The sequence below is a fragment of the Penaeus vannamei genome, chromosome 43 (assembly GCF_042767895.1).
Source record: "Penaeus vannamei isolate JL-2024 chromosome 43, ASM4276789v1, whole genome shotgun sequence".
NCBI classification, from domain to species: Eukaryota; Metazoa; Arthropoda; class Malacostraca; order Decapoda; family Penaeidae; genus Penaeus; species Penaeus vannamei.
The window spans coordinates 11,362,382-11,384,881 of NC_091591.1; the positions used below are offsets into that span (position 1 = coordinate 11,362,382).

At 39.4% G+C, this 22,500-nt stretch overlaps 1 protein-coding gene across 1 annotated transcript; it reads right to left on the reverse strand.

The window, feature by feature from the left end:
- Nucleotides 1–1,363: 1,363 nt before the first annotated feature.
- LOC138860793 (degenerin-like protein asic-2) lies at nt 1,364–6,285 on the reverse strand. Its single transcript, XM_070119134.1, has 7 exons — nt 6,279–6,285; nt 6,011–6,083; nt 5,476–5,577; nt 4,548–4,630; nt 3,057–3,248; nt 2,197–2,313; nt 1,364–1,562 (listed from the first exon to the last, which is right to left on the reverse strand). The coding sequence occupies exons 1-7, from the start codon at nt 6,283–6,285 to the stop codon at nt 1,456–1,458; spliced, it is 681 nt and encodes a 226-aa protein (XP_069975235.1). The 3' UTR covers nt 1,364–1,455.
- Between the last annotated feature and the right edge of the window lie 16,215 nt (nt 6,286–22,500).

The window sequence follows — 22,500 nt, forward strand, 5'->3', positions numbered from 1 at the left end:
AGGGGTAACTTAGGAATAACAGGCAGTTGTTTCAAAATGCCAGGCGAATACACCTGGCATATACCTGTATATTCAGCATTCCTGTAACACGCACGCTAAATATCTAAAACGAAGGTCTAGAATATTGTAATTTTTAGTATAATAAGATATTACAACATGGTTTCTAACCCTTGGGCGCCAGGGCTTTTGAGTTTGTCTTCTCACATTAAATTCATTTAGAGACTTCTGCAATTTGTTTGGTTATTTCTATACAGCTTGAATGACATATAACAACGTATAGCAACTTTTAAAGAGGAGAATAGTTTGCAGTTGTTGATAGCCAATGTTCTCATTATCATCATCACCATCACCAACACCACCATCATTATCATCACTGATTATGATTGATGTTATTACAGTTGACATTATCCTGATACTGATATCATTCTTTATCTTATTGCCAGTTATTATTCTTGGGTTATTATAACAAAAGAAAAATCAACATATATTTATGACGTATTCTTACACTGAAAAAGCACATACAGAAACAAATTATGTCCCGTAGAAATGTCTGCGCACGTTGGTTCATTAGGATGCATGTGCGTGTGAGTGTATGCATATTTGTACGTATGCTTACAGTGAAGACAAAAGGGTGGCGAGAGATCTCTATATGGGGTCATGGTGATTATATTAGTCATGGTGATTATTTAAGTGTATATCCATGTAATATATGTATATAAAAAACAGGTACTCACATACACACACGCATATATATGTATATATATATATATATATATATATATATATATATATATATATATATATGTGTGTGTGTGTGTGTGTGTGTGTGTGTGTGTGTGTGTGTGTGTGTGTGTGTGTGTTTACATATATATACATATACATACATATATATACATAAATATAAATAAACACATATACACAAACTTATATTTGTGTGTGTGTTATACATTGTACAGGTGGGAAAGGTTGGAAAAATGCATAATTTAAACACTGTTTTCTCAGCGGAACTTGCAAAGAAATCAAACCTCAAGCTACAGTCACAAAGAGACCTATACTATACTGTATTTGGGTCTTTAAGTATTTGTCACATCCTTGACATTGGCAATCAGTCGTTAAACTGTGCTTGGAAAAACGAGCTTGGTTACATGTTTCAAAAGATGTTAAACACATATGACAACAACAATAGCAAAAGAGAGAGAGAGAGAGAGAGAGAGTCTCTGTGTGTGTGTGTTTGTGAGAGAGAGAGAGAGAGAGAGAGAGAGAGAGAGAGAGAGAGAGAGAGAGAGAGAGACTGTGTGTGTGTGTGTGTGTGTGTGTGTGTGTGTGTGTGTGTGTGTGTGTGTGTGAGAGAGAGAGAGAGAGAGAGAAAGTGTAACAGACACAGAGACATAAATAGAGAACAGAAATAGGGCTTAAAAATCCTATACAGATTTTATTGTCGTTAGTTTTCATCAGTTACTGTTCATCCCTCAAGAAAACCAGGCTGAACACTCGACTGGCATCCAAGTTTCCTCGATCCGCAGTGCTGTTGGGATGAACTCGTGTGCTGGAGAAGGACTCGTCTGCAATTGAGAAGCATTTGTTTGCGTTAGCAAGTAAAAAAACAAACAAAAAAAAAACGGGATTTTAATTAATAGCTATTCAAGTTTTCGAACAAAAATGAAGTTAAAAGAAGATAAAAATACACACATATATACATATTAATATATATATATATATATATATATATATATATATATATATATGATATATATATATATATATATATATATATATATATATATATATATATATTATGTATATATGTGTGTATATACATATCAATATATATATGTATATATGTATGTGTGTGTATAAATATATAACTATAAATATATATATATATATATATATATATATATATATAAATATATATATATATATATACGTATGTATATATATATATATATATATATATATATATATATATATATATATATATATATATAATACATATATAAAAGAATATGATCATAGAGACTTTATCAGATTATGTATTCATTTAACTTTGGTAACAAATAAAAACTTTTTTTATTCAATATATATATATATATATACATACATACATATATATACATATATATATATATACATATATATATATATATATATATATATATATACATATACATATATATATACATTCCTTTCCCATACCATTATTCTGCTTCAAATCATTTATAATGTCTTTTATAAGTTCTTTGCGCAGTTGCTCATATCTGTTATGTTGACGGTCCATGAGCCTTTCGACAACCTCTATTTTTCCCTGCCATGCTGAAAGAAGAGAATATTATTTCTGTCAGATTATCAACCATAATGATAAAAATTAGCCGTTTCCCTTAGTATTAACACGTGGATTGGAGGTTATACTGTTGTTTTGTTTGCTATATGCGCTTGTTGCACTGCATTTTGTGTGGGATCGTTGTAGCGTATGTTGTTACTGTGATGCAGGTTATATGTTCATACTCTTATTTTACCGTATGGTGTAAACAGTTGATGTGTTCTATGGTATATGCTGTTATTTTATTCGCATGGTGTAAGTTCTATGAAGTTCTGAAGAACATGTGTGGACTGACATTGTACTCTATGTGCGTACGAAAATTTGAACTGTATGCGTTATGTAGATAGTGGACTACATGGTACACGTACAAAATTATTTTAGGGTGTTTTAAGCATTTATTGGATTGGATTGTCTTGAATGACCAAGGCCTGTTAGAAGCATTAGGGCCATTATCATTATCAGTACCAATATAGTCGTTAGTACTATTAGTAGTAGTAATACCATTGTCATTAGTATCATTATCATTAGTACCATTAACATCATTATTACCATCATCATCATTAGTACCAACATCATCACTAGTACTATTAACATCATTAGTACCATCATCATCATTAGTACCATCATCATCATTAGTACCATTAACATCATTAGACCATCATCATTAGTACCATTAACATCATAGGTACCATCATCATCACTCGAAAGCCTCAGTATCTGAGCCTAAGAGTCTCACCTGCAGCCGACGTCTGGGAAATCTTCTTGCCTCGTCCTGTGCATCTCCTGAAGCCGATGACGATGAAGTCGATGATCATCTCTATCATTTCGAGGATGCTGATGAGGGACACGCCGATGAAGAGGCCCAAGGATCCCCCGATGTTGCTGAGGAGTGTGTCCCACTGGCAGAGGAGAGGACACAAACGTAAGGCTGAGAGCGCCGTTGATGTTTACGTCGGTTGTGGTCCGGTTCGAGAATGGGGTCGCTCGTTCCTCTTTTGTTTTTGTTTTGATGAAGAAGACTGGGCGTTTTTATTTATTTAGATAAGTTGTTTGTTGCGATTGGTTTATGCTGTGATTTGCATAAGGATAGGAACTGTTTATTGTTATTGTTTATACGGTGTTCAGATTCAGATGAAGAGTTCACTTTTATTATGTTCACATTTGGAAGGGGGTAGTTCACTACATTTTTTTCTCTTGTATTTAAATGAAGTGGGACAACTCTTAATTATTTCTTTATACTATGCTCAAATTCAGAAAATGAACTGTTCGCTATTGAAGTTTTCTGGTGAGTTCAAATTCAGGAAAAGAACTGATATTTTCGGTTCTTCAGATTAAGAGGTGGTGATCCCTTTTTATATCTTTTGATCAAATGAAAAAGGAAGAGCAGCACAGTTATCACTTTCCTAGTGTCCAGGAATTCGTGATAATAATAATGATTATAGCAATGATAATAATGATAATATTGGTATTAATGATGATAACAATAATAATAGCAATGATAATTATTATGATAATGATGATGATAATGATCATAACATAAATAACAATGACAATAAAATTAATAATAAAATAATGATAATGATAATAACAATGAGAATAATAATAATGATAACAAAAAAACAAACAAAAGTACTAATAAAATTATAATAATAGCGATAATGATAATAACAATACTAATATTATTGACAAAATATTTAACTAGGTTTTGGAGACATCCTCTTAATTGGTCATTGTCCTTCTAAATAATCCCCTTTGAGCACGGAAAGGCCGGCCTTGAACAAAGGTCAGTAAGACTGCTAGATAAGAACGCAAACACCACATCATTTAGCACTATGATGGTATTTTTTAGGCAAAACATTAACAAAGGTTTCACAAGGGTTGACTTGCATCACTACTAATGGTAATAGTAGCATTATTACTTCTATGATCGTTATCGTTATCATTATCATTATCATTATTATCATTATCACCATCATCATCATTATCATTATTATCATTATCACCATCATTATCATTATCATTATTATCATTATCACCATCACCACCAGCGCCATTATCATTCTTACCATCATTGTAAATATTTCTACTATCATAAACAGTATCCTTCCCATTTGTACTACAATGTTTATTCATTTCATTCCAGTACATCACAGTTTACATGTATGCTTCCATGAACAACACTACAATAACGCCATCACGTATGCTTCCATGAACAACAACAAAATACATACAGAATAAGCAGGTGATTCCTCAGTTACTGTATAACTCTTGGAGTCGAGGTACACGAGAAGGCTGACCATCTGGCTGTCGCTATGGGCAAGAGAAACTTTTTAAGGCTTTTTCTGATAAAGTAAAGGTTGCGGTTGTAGGTGGGCTGTACGGGTTATGATGTACTGTACGTATATTTGTGCATATGTATGTAGTTCTGTGAATACATGTGTGTGAGTGTGTGTATATATATATATATATATATATATATATATATATATATATATATATATATATATATATATATATATATATTTATATATATATGTATATATATACATATATATGTGTGTGTATATATACATATATATATATATATATTTATATATATATGTATATATATGTATACATATGTATATATATACATATATATATATATATATATATATATATATATATATATATATATATATATATATATATATTGCATTTACTTTAAACAGAAAAAAATATTCAAACATACAAAACAGAGCATGTAGCTATCCTAGACAAAACAGTACCTATAAATGACTCAAGAATTACCTGTAACAGACAAAGATTACGTATGAAAGACAAGTTAATCACCTATACCAGATAAAACAGCTGCCTATAACAACCACGATAGTTACCATTAACAGACTAAAGTTACCTATATTCGACAAAACTACAAATGGAAAAAATATATATATCTAAAACAGACCAATTAATTTCCTAGAACAGACAACAGTTACAAATAAACAGACCAAACAGTTACAAATAACAAACAAACAAACAGTTACATACAACAGACAAAACAATTGCCTTTAAAAAACACAACAGTTCCTTATAACAGCAGAACAGCTACAACGGACTACGCAGGGAAATAGCAAACGGCAAAAAACAGGAATAAAGTTTGAAATAAAACTCACTTTGAACACAAACTCTTCAGTTCCTTCCTTGTGTCACTAAGTATGTTGTAGTACAGGTTATTAGGTTGACTTGTTGTTACTTGGGCATCGTATGTCATTTCGCTGAGGGAGAAAGACACGGAAATACAATGTTGATCTAAAGTAAATCAAATAATAATAATAAATAAATAAACAAATAAATAAAATGAATTAAACAAATAAATAGAATAAATTAAACAAATAAATAGAATAAATTAAACAAATAATAAAATAAATTAAACAAATAAAATAAATTAAACAAATAAAATATATTAAACAAATAAAATAAATTAAACAAACAAAAAAATGAAAAATAGAAATCGATATAAAATAAGTAAAAGAAGAGTAAAATAACATGAGAGAAAAGACAAACTAAAAAAAATTGTCTCTGTCAACTTCGAAATATGCCAGCAAAAACACGACAAGGCGTTAATTTAAAATATGTCGGTTTTATGAAAAAAGTAAAAGGAATCTGATATTCAACTATTATAAAGAGTATTGATGAGACGCGTTTTACCTGCAGGGAAGCGGACAGTCGCACTGGATGCTCTCCTCTTCAATGCTCTTCGACACGATGGCCGTGCACAGCGCTGTTAAAAAAATGCAAAAGCATGTTTGAGTAGAGTGTGCACATGTGGTGGCCCCGTGAGGACCAGCGGTTAATAGTTACCCCTTTCACGTCGTTTTCATTGTGACAACGTGCGCCACCTATTGGAAAATTTTGGGCGTCTTCAGTAAGTGCCATAAGTGTTAATGCGGTATTAAAGTCTAATCCAGTTCCCTACTGCGCATGCGCAATGGCAGCGTCCAGGATCAACTTTTAATTCACCTCTTGACCTACATTAAATTTTAAGCTCAAAATCATGCGCACAACGAGCTAGTTAATCCCACTAATCATGTATTGATACATAATGACAACGTCATCATCTACACAGAAAACATGGAGTTGAGTTGTCATCAATGTTTATTATAGGCAATAACAAAACAAGATCTGACATTTTCATGTTATAGATACATATGAAATTTCATCAACATATATTCTTATAAGTTGTGGGATACTGAAACTGCAGTTATAACTCTCAACAGTGCAAAGAAAAACGAAAAGGAAATCTTAAAGCAGAAAGGCAGTGTTATATCCAGGTTAGAAAAATACTCCACACGTATGTAACATATCAATAGACTAAAAAAGTAAGCTATTAAAAATATCACGATTAAATCTCAAATCCAAAGTACAAACTTTCTGAATCTTTATATCACAATGACTTAAAGTCGCATGGAAATTTGATAGCATATTCCTCGACAACAACATCCTGAAAAACTACCCTATCCTGTGCCCCACGATCAGTCACGAGAAAGAGCCCGTGGAGTCTCGGTCCCCTCGGAGAAAACTCTCCTGCGATTATAAACTCATATCTTGTTCGACACCTTCAGTTCTGTTGCCTATAAAGTTCAAAGGGTATTTAAAGCTATTTATATATATTTTATTTGTAGTGGCACATATCCTCATGATATAATACTACTGTATATATGTATTTTCGTTTCGTTATCAAAATTAGTGTGTGATATGAAATTCAAAGAGGGTGACTGCTATTTGCCACTTCACAAATACCCGCTATTATAAGTAAAAGAGCAGATTTACTGATAATTGCATTGATGTGTGCATCTGGCAGCGTGTCTTACATCTGTGCAAGTACGGTGGATTTGGATTCAACTTTAACGCGGATTTAACAGAAGACGCCCTTTGCTTGCAATACGTATTAAATAACTTTTTTGAGTATATTAGTGAATATTTACTTCTGACGTTACCGAAGAACCTCCCTGAGTTTATAACCAATAAAACGAATAACAATACACAACAAATGAAGACCAAAAAATTCCCTCCTTTCTTCAGTTGATTGTGGCGAAAGGAAGTGAGAGGATCTCTCTTGTATTGCTCCATAAGAGGTAAGTATTCGGGAGGATTTATGTATTTTCTGGTTAGCTCTTGTAACTGATGATGGTAATTGTTACCGAGAGTGACGCACCCTCCAGAAAAAAAGTCTCAAGACCAGGGTATCAGGGAACCTAAAAATCCAACCCTAACTTTTCCCACCTATTTATTCCCTGTATCCTGTATTAGTATTTCTGTGTCCCCCTTCATTGTTCTTTATGACTATTTCTTATGCTCCATAAGTTGGTGGAGTCCATTTCTCTCGATCTCAGTGCGTTGCTCTCTTAAACTTCAACCATTATAAATGTATTTAGAAATTCACGTATGCACAGGTGTAATGTGTAAGTAATTTAAATCACACTACGATCTGTCATGAATAGGTATATAATGTGACTCTTGTTGGGAGTTTTAGAAAATTAATTCAGAGTCGGAAGAGGAGTCTCAAAACTTCTAGCTACGACAAGAGCCTCGAAGCCTCCCTGTCAGTTGAGTTTGGAGAGTCTAGAAGGTTCACTTACAGTTATTGTCCCTGCCTGTACGTGCGCATAAAACCACAAATACCTTGCACGCGGTCACTAAATGAGCATCGTTGGTCGGGTTTCGTCTCCAGGGAATCATAGAGCGGATTTTCTCCCATGAAGCACCCGCACCGCTCTCGAAACTCACGCTCGACACACAACTGTTTGCAAAGCTGTTGGAGAAAAACGTATCTTGTAAATAGAATTTGCCTTGGTAACTGTAGAATATGGATGAATGAGATTATACGACAGTCAAAGAGATGATTGGCTTATTTCAGTGTCATGTTGTGACTAAAGGATTAGGCAATGATTTGGATGTACTCAAAATGCACGAATTCCATCTGCATTGCAAAGTAATTTTCACTCAAACTGAGTAATTTTCTGGTTCTTTAATTTTGCCACTAATTCTTAATCGTGGCTTGCAAGCAAAACAAAATAATATATACACAAAATAAGGGGTTATCCACAATTTTACATCATCACGTCTACAAAGCATAGACTTTTAAGCAACCCCCTCCCCCCCACCCTAAGAAAAATGTTGATGAATCAAGATCTCCCAATCTATGGGATTCTTATTTGGTGATTCTAAGAAAAATATGACTTAAAAATGAAACCATGTCTTATTACATTGGTCTTTCACTGTATTAAAATTAAGGGTCAGATGGCATGACAGTACAAAGAGCCTACAGATTTTTTTTTTTTTTTTTTTTTTTTTTTGTAGGCTGTATTATTTTTTATGAGTACAGTTGGTTTAATGCAAATGAAAATGTTTAATGCAAATATTGAAATGTTTTCCCCCGTTAAAACAAGAAGAAAAAAAAATGAAACCATCCTGGTATGAACTGATTTGATATTTAAATTTCATTCGATGTCACTTCAGCTGGGTTTTCTTGCTGGGTATCACCAAAGGCAGACTTACAATCCTATAGAGTGACTTTAAACTTCCAGCCCTGCCACACACTCACTATGAATAGTATACGTTTTATATAAATGAAGATATAGGTCGCATTTTCTTAAGTTATACATCTGATACATTTTCTACAAACAGATACAGGTACATTTATTGTTGAATGTTACATTATTAGCTTAATAATGTACTTTTTTGTATATTGTTTTCTGTAGTGCAATAAACAAGAAAGTAATACAGGGTATCCTGTAATCATCAGACTCTGACCTTATGCACTGTAACTGCAACCTAATATTCATTTATGTAAGGTACAATTTTATTGTTTATATCTGTTTTCTTTAACATCTAATGTTTAGAGAACGGCGGAAATCCTGCTGCGGAAATGCGGCCAACCCTACAAGCTACACCTACGTGGCACTAAATTTGAAACATGGCGGCCGTCGATTCGCCCATTGACGAATCATCATTTTTCAAATTAAAAAAAGCGTACAGCTGTTTTTAGCCCCAATCCCCCCCCCCCTGCGTACGGTTTTTACGCTCGTAATTATGATGAGAATTATGGAAGACCTCTAACACCATACGAAGCTTCCCCGCCTTACCTTTCTCGAATACATGTAAGGGTGGTCGAAGCCGTAGTCATTCGCACAAACGCCGTGAGGTTTTCCGAGGCGTTCGTACTTGTGCTTTTGAGTCACAAAACATACTACGTCAATTGACAGATTATTCCTTGGTTTATTATAGTGTTCTTTAAATGGTACTTAATTAATGATCATTGTAGTTATCATAACTGCTTTATTTTCGTGTCATTCCCCTTTTATATTATTACAGCTACCATTAATATTATTATCATTATTATCATGTTTGTTATGATAGTCATGATGGGTTGCGATACCATTATAATGATTCTCACTATCATTATTACCATCATTATCATCACCTTATCAACCTGCGTTACGATCATTATTACATCCTTCTTATCAAAAGGAGTGTTATGATCATTAAAAATATATATATCAGTAGTGTTATTAAAATCAATTAAAGCAAATTATAATATCCTCATTATAATATTCATCACTGCCGCTGTTACTCCTGAAGCGCTCACCCTCCTGACGGCGACGGAGGACACGCCAGGCCCGATGCTGAAGCCCTCCTCCTCCAGCGCCGGCAGGAGGCGCGGGTCGTGGACAACCACTCGCACTCCGACCTCGGGCGTGAGTAGCGCGACGCCCTTCCGGATCTCGAGAGCGACCTTGAGGCCAGTCTGTGGGGGTCAAGTAGGGTTAAGTTTTTACGGTCGGGATGATTTAAGGCTCGGAGGCAGGAGAGAGAGAGGGAGGGAATAAGGATGGAAAATGAGGGGAAGGAGGGAGAGACAAGGGTGGAGGTGAAAGGAGAAAGGAAGGGGGAAAGGGGGAAAGAGGGAAGAGAAAGGAAGAATGCGGAATGAGAGGGGGGAGGGAGAAGAGGGAGGATGATTATCATTATTGTTCGTTATCAATATCCTACTCTTTCTCCTCTTCCATCATCTCATCTTTAACACTATCATCACCTCCCTTCTCTTCCTCCTTACCATCATCCTGAACACTATCCTCATTATCACCGTCATTTATAATCACTGATCATCAATTAGAAACAAGGCCGCCACGCCCACCTTAGGCCCCGCCCTCTTCGTTGTCTTCACCTTGCTGTCGTTGCCTTTGAAGAGGCTGTTGAACGTGTAACAAGTGCCATACTCGTCACTCATCCACGTGAAAAATTGCCTGGAATGACGGCACAGTTAAGAAGCGGTTAGTTTTTTTAGCGCCAGGTGTTTTAGGGGCTTATTCGTACATTTTGGGTAAATTTTAGGGGCATACTCGTCACTCATCCACGTGTAAAAGTGCCTGGAATGATGGCAGGGTAAAAGAAAGGTTAGTGTTTTGGTGCTACATGGGTGAAAGAAGAACTTGTCGGATATCGTTTCCTATGTAGAGAACATATGAATGAGATTATATCTTCGTCGGAAACACATGTATCATCGAAAGCGGTCAAATACGTCTCTTGCACTGTGAAGATATTCTCATTCATACCTTTTCTACATATGCCACAATGGATACTCTTCATGGATTCCTTTATTGTGCCTGAACTCAAGAAATAGAAACCGGCAACTCACACTGGAGTACGAATTGCCAAGTCCCTTAGCAATTCGTACTACTCTTAAGTCCCTTAAGAGTAGTAATAAAAAAATAGTACCGAAGGCAACAAATTTCAACAAAAACAATATAGAAATGTATGTAAATTTCAAAAGATAAGGTATGTGTAATCGTAAGCATTAAGAGTCAGCTGATTAGAATAATAAAACAAGTTCGGGTGAATTGCCAGTTGTTCTTTATTTGGGAAAGGACACAATATACTGAAACCTACAAGGGCATATGCGATAATAGGAATATGGAGGTCAAAGTCTGTCTAGACGGTAAAGGACGCTGTTCAAATGTGGCGTAGTTTGGAGGATGGGTAACCCATTGTGGTGTTTTCCCTGATATAATTAGGAAAAAAATGAGTGTACGTATGTGTGCGCGCATTCTTCCATGTATATGTGCATCTAAGTGTGTGTTTGTGCAAGCATACATGTGAAAATACATTCATCCGCGCTGGTTCCCAACTTACGTGTAGTTACAGCGATGGCTGTCGAACGTACACGAGTAAACGATGTCCTCAGCCGGGATGGAGTTGTTCAGTCGCTCCTCGGGTGAGCAGTCGTGCAGGTCGGCGATGTCAGTGAAGTCGGGGATCTCGCCTTTCTTCAACATCAGGTCCAGGGAATCATTGCTAAGCTTCCCGAATTCGTACTCATCCAGCCCTGAAATCAGGCATCGTATTTGGTATCCTTTTCCTTTCATTATTTAACTCTAATGGTGTAAGATTGTGTGTTCTGTACCTTTGTGCTTCTATAAAGAATATAAGAAGTATAATAACTGTCTGCAGTCAAAATTCAATCTTGTAAACATATTAACAAAAATAATGCGAATCATATGGTTTATCGTACAAATTGATACATTCCAAGAAATTACGAAAAAATGACAAATCTTGACACCTTAGAATTAGGAAATACAGTATAAATTTAAGCATGATTTGCTAATTCTCTTTTCTTCTGTGGTGAGATATATTAGAAAATACATGTAGGAAAATAACAGGCATCAATCTGCATGTTTGCCTGTGCATCCCTTTCTGCGTTCATGTTGTCGGGGTTATAAAACCGAACTGACTTTTATCTCTTTATTGGTGAGGAACCAAGCACAAGTAACGTCAGGTCAAAAGGACGTGTGCTGAATGATGATTCCGGCTCAGGTCCGGCTGCTTAAGAACCTGACCGGCGATGTTTACTCGGTCAGATTGAGTGGTCCCGAGGCAGGAGTCGGCCATTCACAGGTCAGGTGCAGTTTTGGATTGATGGCCAATCAGGAACCTCTTCAATGTCTCTTCCCACTCATCTCTCTCCTTTTTCTCTTAGGTGTTTTTTTTTTTTTTTTTTTTTTTTTATACATCACAAAATTGGCGAAGCATTATTGTCACCCACTTGGCGTGATCCTCCTGAGCAAAAGTCACTAGACTTTGAGCTTTACTGATACCTTTTGATAACAGACTACACAGAGAGCTCCGCCAATTTATCGTGGTTCGCCACGACAATTGGCCAGGCCTTCTCTTGTAGTAAGTGTCCCATTACCGCTCCCTTCGAGAGTGAGGTTGCAAACCTGGACCGAACCCCCTGGTCCTGGACATAGTTTGTGGCCACGTACCAAGGGCGACTTTTTGGTGCCTGACCCTTGCCTTCTCTTTCTGACTTCCTGGTGCAGCCTGGGCCTGCGGGAAATGCCGATTTCCAACATTCACCTGGGCTGCGGTGACGTGATCACACCTCCCTTGTAGCAAGATTGGGGTGCAGAGCATTTACCACACCAAAACTCCGAGTTCAGCCCACCCAGGAGGATCTCCTGTCCTGTGGTGCTGAGGGTCGAGTGTAGGGAACAGGGCAATTAGAGGCCCTTCATAAGACCTCACCCTGAGAGCAGGTATAAGGATAATCCCCAAAAGGGGACCAATCTGACCTATCCTCTCTCCATGACCACAAAAGGAATCAGACCATGGCAGTCACCCTGGAGCCTTTCAAGGCTGCAGTGGGGGGGCGATAGAAAAACAAAATGCAGGCCGATTGTGTCCGGCCTGCAGAACTGAGCAAGGGCAAGACAAAAATATCAATTACAAAGTCTGTCTATGCACACCAGACTGAGAGAAATCTGAACTCTCCTCAGAATTACTAAAGTCAAGAAGGGGCTCAAGCTGAACCAGCCAAACCAGCTGCCCCCACTTCTAAAGGCCTTAAACCCCTGCAAAGGGGAGGCGTGAAGCGACGAAAGGTGGAAACTGACTGAAGAAGAGTCAGAACACACCCCAAGTCGACTAATGCGGTTTAAGGTACAAAAAAGTCTGAAGACTTCGACAATGCCTACCAACTGGTTAGGGCATTGGAGAAGGAAAGGAACGTCTGACTCTCAGTTCAAATCTGTAAAGATGAGGGCATGATTATTGTCCCTAAAGACAAAGCCACCCTGTACTTCTTGCAGGAAATCAAGGTGCTAAAAGACGGGAGAAAAGTGAGTATCTCACCACTTACCTCCCATGAGAAAAAGACCAAGATAGTGCTACTTGGTTTTCCACTGGGGTTTGACGTGGAAGTGATCACGTCTCTCCCACAAGTGGTGGAGGCTTCCCGCATGACCAAAGGGAAGTCTCCAACCGTGCAAGTCCTGGTCATCCTCAAGGGAGCTCCAATCACCACCCTTGATCTGGGTAACTAGGGCTCCTACAAGCTCAGGACATATGTGCCAGAGCTCTTGAGGTGCTTTACATGCCAGAAATTTGGGCATCACCAGGCCAACTGCAAAGCCAAAGCCAAATGTGGTGTATGCAGCGAAGCACATGAAACAGAAGTGTGTATCAAGGCACACAAAGATGGCCAGGAGGACACAACAGCCAAGTGTCCAAACTGTGCCGAGAAACATCATGCCTGGAGCCTGGCTTGCTCTGTCAGGAAACACGCAGTCATTAAAAAGCAGGAACAAGCCAGAAAGCGTCATGACTTTGTCCCAGCGCCCCCAGGCATCTATGTCTGGGGACAAAATAAAATAGAAAAGACTCCCCGACCTCCTAAGAGGAAGGAGTTGCCCCCACAGCCAAAACCAGATACCTCTAATAGAGAGGAATTCCCCAAGCTTGCTAGGGGCAAAACAACAAAAAAGAACCAAAGGGAAAATGGTTCAAAGACCACAGCAAAGGTCCCCCCAGTAGAGGATAATCTTTTCTTTGACGAGAAAGATATGACTCTCCTGTTGAGTGCTGTAGTTTCTGCAGTAGTAACAGCCTTGGGGAGGACCAGTGAGGAGGCGGAGAAAGCAGTGCAGGTCGCAATGACGGCTATGACCCAAACTGTTGCAGTTCTGATGGGAAGGAAGCTAGAAGCCTCCAAACCGAAAAAGAGCAGCACTCCCCTCCCTAAATCCTCGGATGGCAGGCTAGCTTCGGGAGAAGCATCATGTGAAACCCCAGCTAGTCTGTCAGTACAGGCTGAAACTGTGCAGCAGAAGCCCCCACTGCAGGCCGAGTCTGTGCAGCCAAAGACTGGTCCCTTGACCCGAGGTGGCACTTCCAACCAAGGCTCTACACCTCTCGGTAGACCCTTAACCGGAGTATCTCACTTAGAGGAATTTGTACAATCCTCAATCAACGAGGATCTATATTTATCAGATGCCGCTAGCACTGGGGCATCTGAAGCTGAAGCAAGTGACTCTGAATAATCATCATGGCACACAGTCTAAGCATTCTGCAGTGGAATATATGCAGCTATAAAAGCAAGGACTCCTTTCTCCAGTCAATAGTGCGAGCAAGGACCATTGACGTCGTCATACTCCAGGAGACACTTACTATGGGATCTGTGTGCTTCTCAGGATATCATGCCTTCACCACTCCAAACCTGGATGGTGCTAGAGGCCTGATGACCCTGGTAAAAGCAGCAATCCCGTGCTCCTTAATAGCCAACCCGCCGCACTGTGGAGACGGTGTTGAATCTCTTGCTGTTGAGATTTAGCTACCTGGAGGCCCTATAAAATTAAATGATATTCATAGCAAACCACTGTGTGAAAGCTTAGATTTAAACCAGGTCTGTGCTACCGCAGCACAAGACCGAGGGATCATAGAGGGAGACTTCAATGCACACATGGCCATGCTGAATCCCCGCAAAAGGCCGAACGTGGCAGGCATTCACATAGCAGAAGTGCTTGAGACGTTCCCAGAGATCCCTCTTCTCAACACAAAAAGAACCAACGCATGTGAGGGGAGGGGTCCTAGACCTCATCGCCACCAACAATGGTGGAGAGAATTCGGTGGTGTGTCGATGATACAGTTACTAGTGATCACTACGGCATAGTCACCACACTAATGGATGCAGGTCCAGCCCAAAGACCACATCACATTCCTAAATGGAAAACAGATAAGGCTAACTGGTCTGCCTTCCAGGAAGGCTTGGCTCGATGTCTGAAAGACAATGAACCCAACAATAATGAAAATGTGGATGTGCTAGAGGCAAGGCTAATCCAGGCCATAAACCAGGTAGCCTCAAAAACCATCCCTACAACTCGCCCATGGTCCAGAACTCACAAAGACACCTGGTGTTATAATGACGAGATCAAAGAGGTCAACCATAGGGTTGAGTGCAGAAAAAAATTCCGACGGCAAAGATCTCCCGACAATATGGCCCTGTTGAGGGAAGCTATCGTGGATGCCTAGGAAACTGCCAACAGAGTAAGGCAGGAAAAATGGCTGGAATGGTGCCAGACTTTTGGACATCAGACCAGCCTTACAGAGTTGTGGAAACGGGTCAGGCAAGCGACAAGCCACCAAGCCCCGAAATGCACTCATCATGATCCACAATCAGAGGCTAACAGATTGGTGCTTGAGTTCTCTGCCAGAACCAGCACCAACAATCTGTCTCCAACGATGAGAGAAAAACAACAAAACTTAAATCCAGAAAGACTTGCTCTCATAAGTGACAAGGCATTCGAAGCTGATGACACGGATGTCTTGTTCTCTCTTAGGGAACTAAGAAAATCATACAAAACCAGTTCTGGATCAACACTGGGATCTGATGGGATCTCCCACCCCATCATTTCGCATTTAGGCCTTGCAGGAGAACTTGCATTCTTGCAGGTTATCAACAAATCCTGGCAAACCGCCACGGTGCCCCGGAGCTGGAAACAAGCCACAATAGTTCCCATCCCAAAACCAAAGGAGCCTTGCAAGTACCGTCCCATCTCTCTTCTCAGCTGCCTGGGTAAAACAGCTGAGATGGTACTCAACAGGCTCCGATGGAAGACGGGTCCCCCTCATGAACACCTGCATGGGTTCACAAGGGGTAAGAGCACTACTCACAGCACTTCCACACTCTTAAGCATAATCTGCACCTTGCTCGCCGTGGTTGTCTTCCTAGACCTGGAGAGGGCTTTTGAACTGGCAAGCCCGCTTGCCATTCAAGAGACCCTAATCCATAAAGGAGTCAAAGGCAGACTCTCGGCCTGGATATTTCAGAAATAGGTCAGCAAATGTTAGATTTCAAGGCCACCTCTCACAGCACATGCCACTTGAAAATGGAACTCCTCAGGGAGGGGTTCTTAGTCCAGCCCTGTTTAATTACCCTCATGTCCAACATACTCGACATTCACCTGCCAGAGGGATGCAAGATCATCTCTTATACAGATGACTTGGCAATCATAGCCTCTGGCAATCACTGCCTAACTAGAGCTCAGCATTGTCTGAACCTGGTGCCTAAAGAGGGCGGGTCTAAAAATATCGGCAGCAAAATCCAAAGCAGTGGGTCTGAGAACTAATGTCAGAAACTCACTGTACAGGGTATGGATCTGGAATGGGTGAAGGACTATCTATACCTTGGTGTATGGATAGGACACGCACTCACTTTTAAAAAGGAGATCCAATACATGCGTGACAGAACCAAGGAAAGACTGTCAGTCATGAAAGTCATGACAGGGAGACGCATAGGAGCAGGACACAAAGTATTAAGATCATTCTATGTACATGCTGTCCGTCCTATTATTGACTATGCATATGTCGCCCTCATTGCTTCCAGTACAATATTAAAAGAAAAACTGGAAACAATACAAAACGAAGCAGCCAGGACAATTCTAGGTGCACCGAAGTGGACCAAGGTCATCAACCTCCTCATGGAAGCTGATTTACGGTCCATGGACACCAGAATTAATCTAATGGCAGCACAGTTCCTTTCCAAGGTACTGCAAGCACCCAGAAACTCCTATCTAAGACAAAGAGTTCTCAGACGCCTACAAGATTACCAGTTGTTTGCGGACAATTCCTGGCTCACACATACAGCCAGAGTTTTGATACGCTTTCAGCTAAAAGAATCATTGCTTGCCAAGGGCATGGACTCACCTCACCCTGATTACAAAGAACCCCCGCCGTGGGCAAACGAAATGATCGAATTCTCAATTCTAAATCTCAATGAGAAAAGATCAATATTCCATGCCTAGCCTAAATGCACAAGCACAAAGGGTCATTGTTCAAATAACTCCTCCGGGTAGCATGACATACTACAAGGACGGATTTGTGGATCCAATAAACCATACTGCAGGTGCCGGCTTTGCAACAAAGGATACCACAGCATCCATTAGGGTCACTGACAATGCCTCAACGCTTCAAGCTGAAACGGTTGCGATCATGGAAGCCCTGACACACGCGTCCCTAAGGGCAGGCCACATTGTCATTCACACAGATTCAAAAGCACCTATTGACAGCTTACAGCATAGCATGCCCCCTGACATCTACCTCTGTACAACAGTGCTAACCATAGCCCAAAGAATCCTCAGTCAAGGTAGAAGAATCATCATTAACTGGGTCCCAAGCCACATAGGCATACAAGGGAACGAGCTTGCTGATAAACTAGCTGAAAAGGGCAGGGGTATGCCCCCATCCTCCATGATCCTTAAACCCAGCCAAAGGGGACTAAGCCAAAGTACCAAAGCTGCAGCGTGTGCGGTCCTCCGGGGAGCACATAGAGAAAATATCACAAAATCGCTCGCTGCCAAGTGGTACTCAGATGCTTCAGGCTATGAGCCACTGGCCCTTCCTCCAAACACAAAAAGAGGTACCGAAGTCATACTATTCAGACTAAGACTAGGTTACCAATGCGCTTGGCAGATTATTGACAATGAGACTGGTAGGTTATGCAAACACTGCGGCAAGCCTAACACCACCCTGTTACATTACTTAAAGAATTGTGTACACACAATTTCTGAGGCAGGGACCACCCACCACAGCCGCCGGGCTGGTAAAAAGGGTCTGCAACATGCTTACCCCGTGGCAGCTGGATCGTTTGCTCGCAATTCAGCCACCGCGATAAGCAAGCAGATCAAAGAAAACTTCTGTTAACTAGAAATAGTTAACACAGGCCGGGCCACTCCAGAGAAAAGGCCCGGGCGAAGGATGACTTCGCAAATCCAACTGAATTGAACTGAACTGTCTCTGTTTGCTTGCCTGTCTGTCTATCTGTTTCTCTGTGACTGTCTTTCGTCACACACACACATGTATGTATCTACCTATCTATCTGTATACACACATTTACATATACAAACGTATGTCAGCATAACTGTGCACATATATAGTCAATTTATGAACATAAGCTTAATCAGTAGATGATATTTGCACTCACATTTTGGAAGCCAACAGTTCGTCGATGTTTCACCACACGTTGTACACAGCTGATTGTGTTCAACAAATTCTGTATAACCTGGAACGGAAATTGTGAATGTAAAATTACGTTTTTTCGTTTTTCTCATTTTGTCAAAAGGTTTGATAAATGCTGTCATTTAAAAACTCACGCTTGAGGTCTTTGCTGTAGCAGCCATAGTAGTCGCAGATCACGATAGTCAGACACATGGGACTCCAGAAGCTTGTCTCATGATACGTTTCTGCGGCAGATTTTTTGACCAGTTAAACAATATATATATATATATATATATATATATATATATATATATATATATATATATATATATGGGAAAGGATCTGAAAGAGAGAAACTTGTTTATTCAATTATAATAAAAAGAAAAAAAATAGTATAATGTATTAACTTCGTGTTTTCCAAGCTGTGGGTCATAGATTCATACTAATGTAAGTAATATAGGGCTATTAAAAAAAAAAATAGATAATAGGATAATTTAGTGTAGTTATTAAACACATATTTACATACACACATATGTATTTATATAGATGCATAAAGATGTATACCAGCATGCATGCACGCACACACACACAAATAGATAAATATATGTATGTGTATTCATACAGATAGATAAATATACATATATATGTATACATAAATACAAATATATATCTATATCCTTATAACATCATCATTGGTGAACTAACGCCGCAGGGGGCATATAGCCGCATCCACTCTTCGTGTCCACTTATGAAAGTCCTTTATTGCGAGCCATCTAACTAGGCCCATCTCAAGCTCATCATGACAGGTTTGATCAGTATGCTCAAGCCATGACTTCCTAGGTCGTCCCACATACTTCTTCCTCCCAATGTTATCTCAAACAGATACAACCTGGAGGGCAGAGTCTTCCTGTGGGAAACGAGCCAGGTGCCCGTATAGCCTGAGTTGGCGGTCACGGATTGTGCAAGTAACAGGTCCTATACCAGTCTCACAGTATAATCATTGGATGGACACATGATCCAGCTAACTATACCCCATGATCCAGCATAGGGCTTGTTACAAAAGGCATCATAATATGACTCCAAGGCACGGGATAGCATCCAGGTTTCACTACCACATAGTTAAACTGGCAGTATCAGGGCCCTGAAGACACGTAGCTTGGTCATTCTGCATAAGTACAAGCATTTCCAAATACTCATGTCAAGAAAGTTCATGACCCCTGCTGACTTCCTGGTCAGACAGCCTAAAGTCATGCACTACACTGAACAGACTGAACAGAGACTCCTAGCAGGCCTCCATAATCCTGGGGCCGGATTCACTAACATACGATCGTAACGCATTTACCAGTGGTCATTTACCATTGCGTTTACCAGTCATGGCAAAGCGGGATTTACGAAGAAATGCTAGTTTGGATATGCTGAGTTACAACCGTAAGTCTATTCATTCTAACGGTAGCCAAGAGAGGGCTCTGGTAAAGCAATTCAACCAATCAGCGAGCACTATACATAATCTTTTAGGTTCCTTCGACCAATCACGTAACATGTAAACAGAACTAGACACAACGAGATTGTTTAAATAATCGTCACAGCTAAAACACTATTTAAGCACATGTAAAAAAAAAAAATAATATATTTATTTGATTATATCCATCATGTTGGATATATACTTACTGTACAGATAGGATCCAATACAAACACTGTTATATCAATGTATTATTGTTAACTCAAAGCAAAGAGACCGTCCAAACAACTTTTTATTTATATATTTTTCATCACTGTTAAACAAAAAACCGGACCAAACAAAATTTTTATTCATTGCCATTTGTTGTTAAAGGAAATATCTCTTTATTCTTGCCCATGCACTTTGGAGTTTATTGCCAAAATGCCGACAGACACAGATATTGCTATACTCGTTTAGCATTGGTATTGTCAATTAATATATCAGCAAGGTAGTTTTTCTATAGCATTTGTAATAATTATGTCAGAGAAGAATTCTTTAAAAGCTCAATTTACTTATCGGTTCCATGCATTCTAGTATAATATAGGCCTATATTATTACGAGAATTTGTGTGGATTTTTTCTTGCTAGTTTCAGGTGAAATTTGCATTTCTTCACCATGTCTGCATTGTGATATGTGTTTCCCATCATATTAGTTACATCAGGTGTAAAAACATACCTAAAACTTTGCTTAGATATTGATTTTTTTATTAGATAACACGTGATGACATCGTCTTCCCAGAAGCTACCAGTGCTCTGACCACTGGTAAAATTTACCATGGTAACCCTGATGTCAAGTTGTTAGTGAATACCACCGCTGTCTTGTTACCATGGTAACTTTAGTTACCAGTGATTTTACCATCATAAGTGCGTTAGTGAATCCGGGCCCTGGGTCTTAATCTTGATCCAGAAGACCTCTAGACCCAGGGGCTTCGCTACTTTGCTAAATGCATCTAGAACAACCATGAAAGTTTCCAGAAACTTAAAGCATCTTTGGTACTTCAAGAAAACTTGAAACATTCAAGTTTTCCCAACAGTAGAGAGGCCCATTTAAGTTTTGCTGTTTAACGTCATCGTTTAATTTCCGCCATTTAAGCCTGAAAATCAATAAGAAATTCTTGCCCAGGGTCTGTTTTGCACTTAATTTTATATATTTATTTTTTCTTAAGGCATTTTGACCTTATATTTTTCAACAGAAATACATTAGATATATTTCTAGAGCATTCTGTATCTAGAGAATGAGGAAATAAGCCTATGGCTATGGCTACTCCCTGGAGATGGTAACTGTCTTCCTGGCACAACCAGCAGTAGGTGTACCCACCAATTATGATCCTACCGCTGCCGGGTCATTTTCCGCAAGAGCAGCCATCTCAACTCCCAGCCGCTTCAATTCCCATGATAGCAGGGGTAATCATTTATCCTACCCCATGGACTACATGACCCAAGCTCCTTCTTGGAAAGGCCTCCTGGGTTAAATATCGGGTAGTTGCTCCAGGTAGGCGGCAGGCTGTATGGTCTGTGGGCTTACGTGGGGCTTTCACCCGCAGGCCTCACAAATAGTGGCTGCCAGGGCGCAGGTAGGACGAGTAACTCCCGTTCCCCTGGCCCTCCCAATGGGATCCTCAGCCTGCCTCACTTGCTGGGTGGGATCGGCAGTAACTCTCCCCCCGGCATTTCCAGTTACATGCTTCAGGACTAGTAGGTTTGTGTTTAGGGAGATGAGGACTGGCAAAGCCCATCTCAGAGCTGCCAAATTACCCAGGGGGCTGAGGGGCTGGAATTGGTATGGAGCCAGGGCGTATCCACATGCTGGTGAGCCACGAACCCATACCTCTAGAGCTTCCTGCTGTTCTGAGATCCCCCACAGTTTAGCCTGGGACCTTAAGGTACTCAGTTACCATGGATGGCCACGAGGAGTCACTAAAGAAGTCTCGATGATGGAGAGCTTACGAACTGGCAGGGGGAGGCTCATTCATAGCAGTTCAGTTTTTCCCACTAAGCTAGCCAGTGGTGGCAGCTGTAAGGGAGAAGGCAGTCAAGCACATAATACTACCTAGTCTACCACACCGCTTCATTATTACCCTTACCATAATATATAGATAGATAGATAGATACATACATATACAAACTTATACGTACATACATATATAAATATATATATATATATATATATATATATATATATATATAGAGAGAGAGAGAGAGAGAGAGAGAGAGAGAGAGAGAGAGAGAGAGAGAAAGAATGAAAGAAAGAAAAATATACTTGAAAATCCTTTGAACATTAGAAGTTAAAGAAAAAAAATGGTACATAAGTTATCATCATTACTTTTTTCATAACCTACCGTTGCCAAGATTCTGACATCCAACCCGATCAC

Coding starts and splice junctions, on each gene's coding strand:
- LOC138860793 (XM_070119134.1), bottom strand. Junction 4,631..5,475: donor CTGAAGAGTTTGTGTTCAAA/GTGAGTTTTATT, acceptor TCTTGCCCATAG/CGACAGCCAGATGGTCAGCC. Junction 1,563..2,196: donor TGATTTGAAGCAGAATAATG/GTATGGGAAAGG, acceptor TCTCAATTGCAG/ACGAGTCCTTCTCCAGCACA.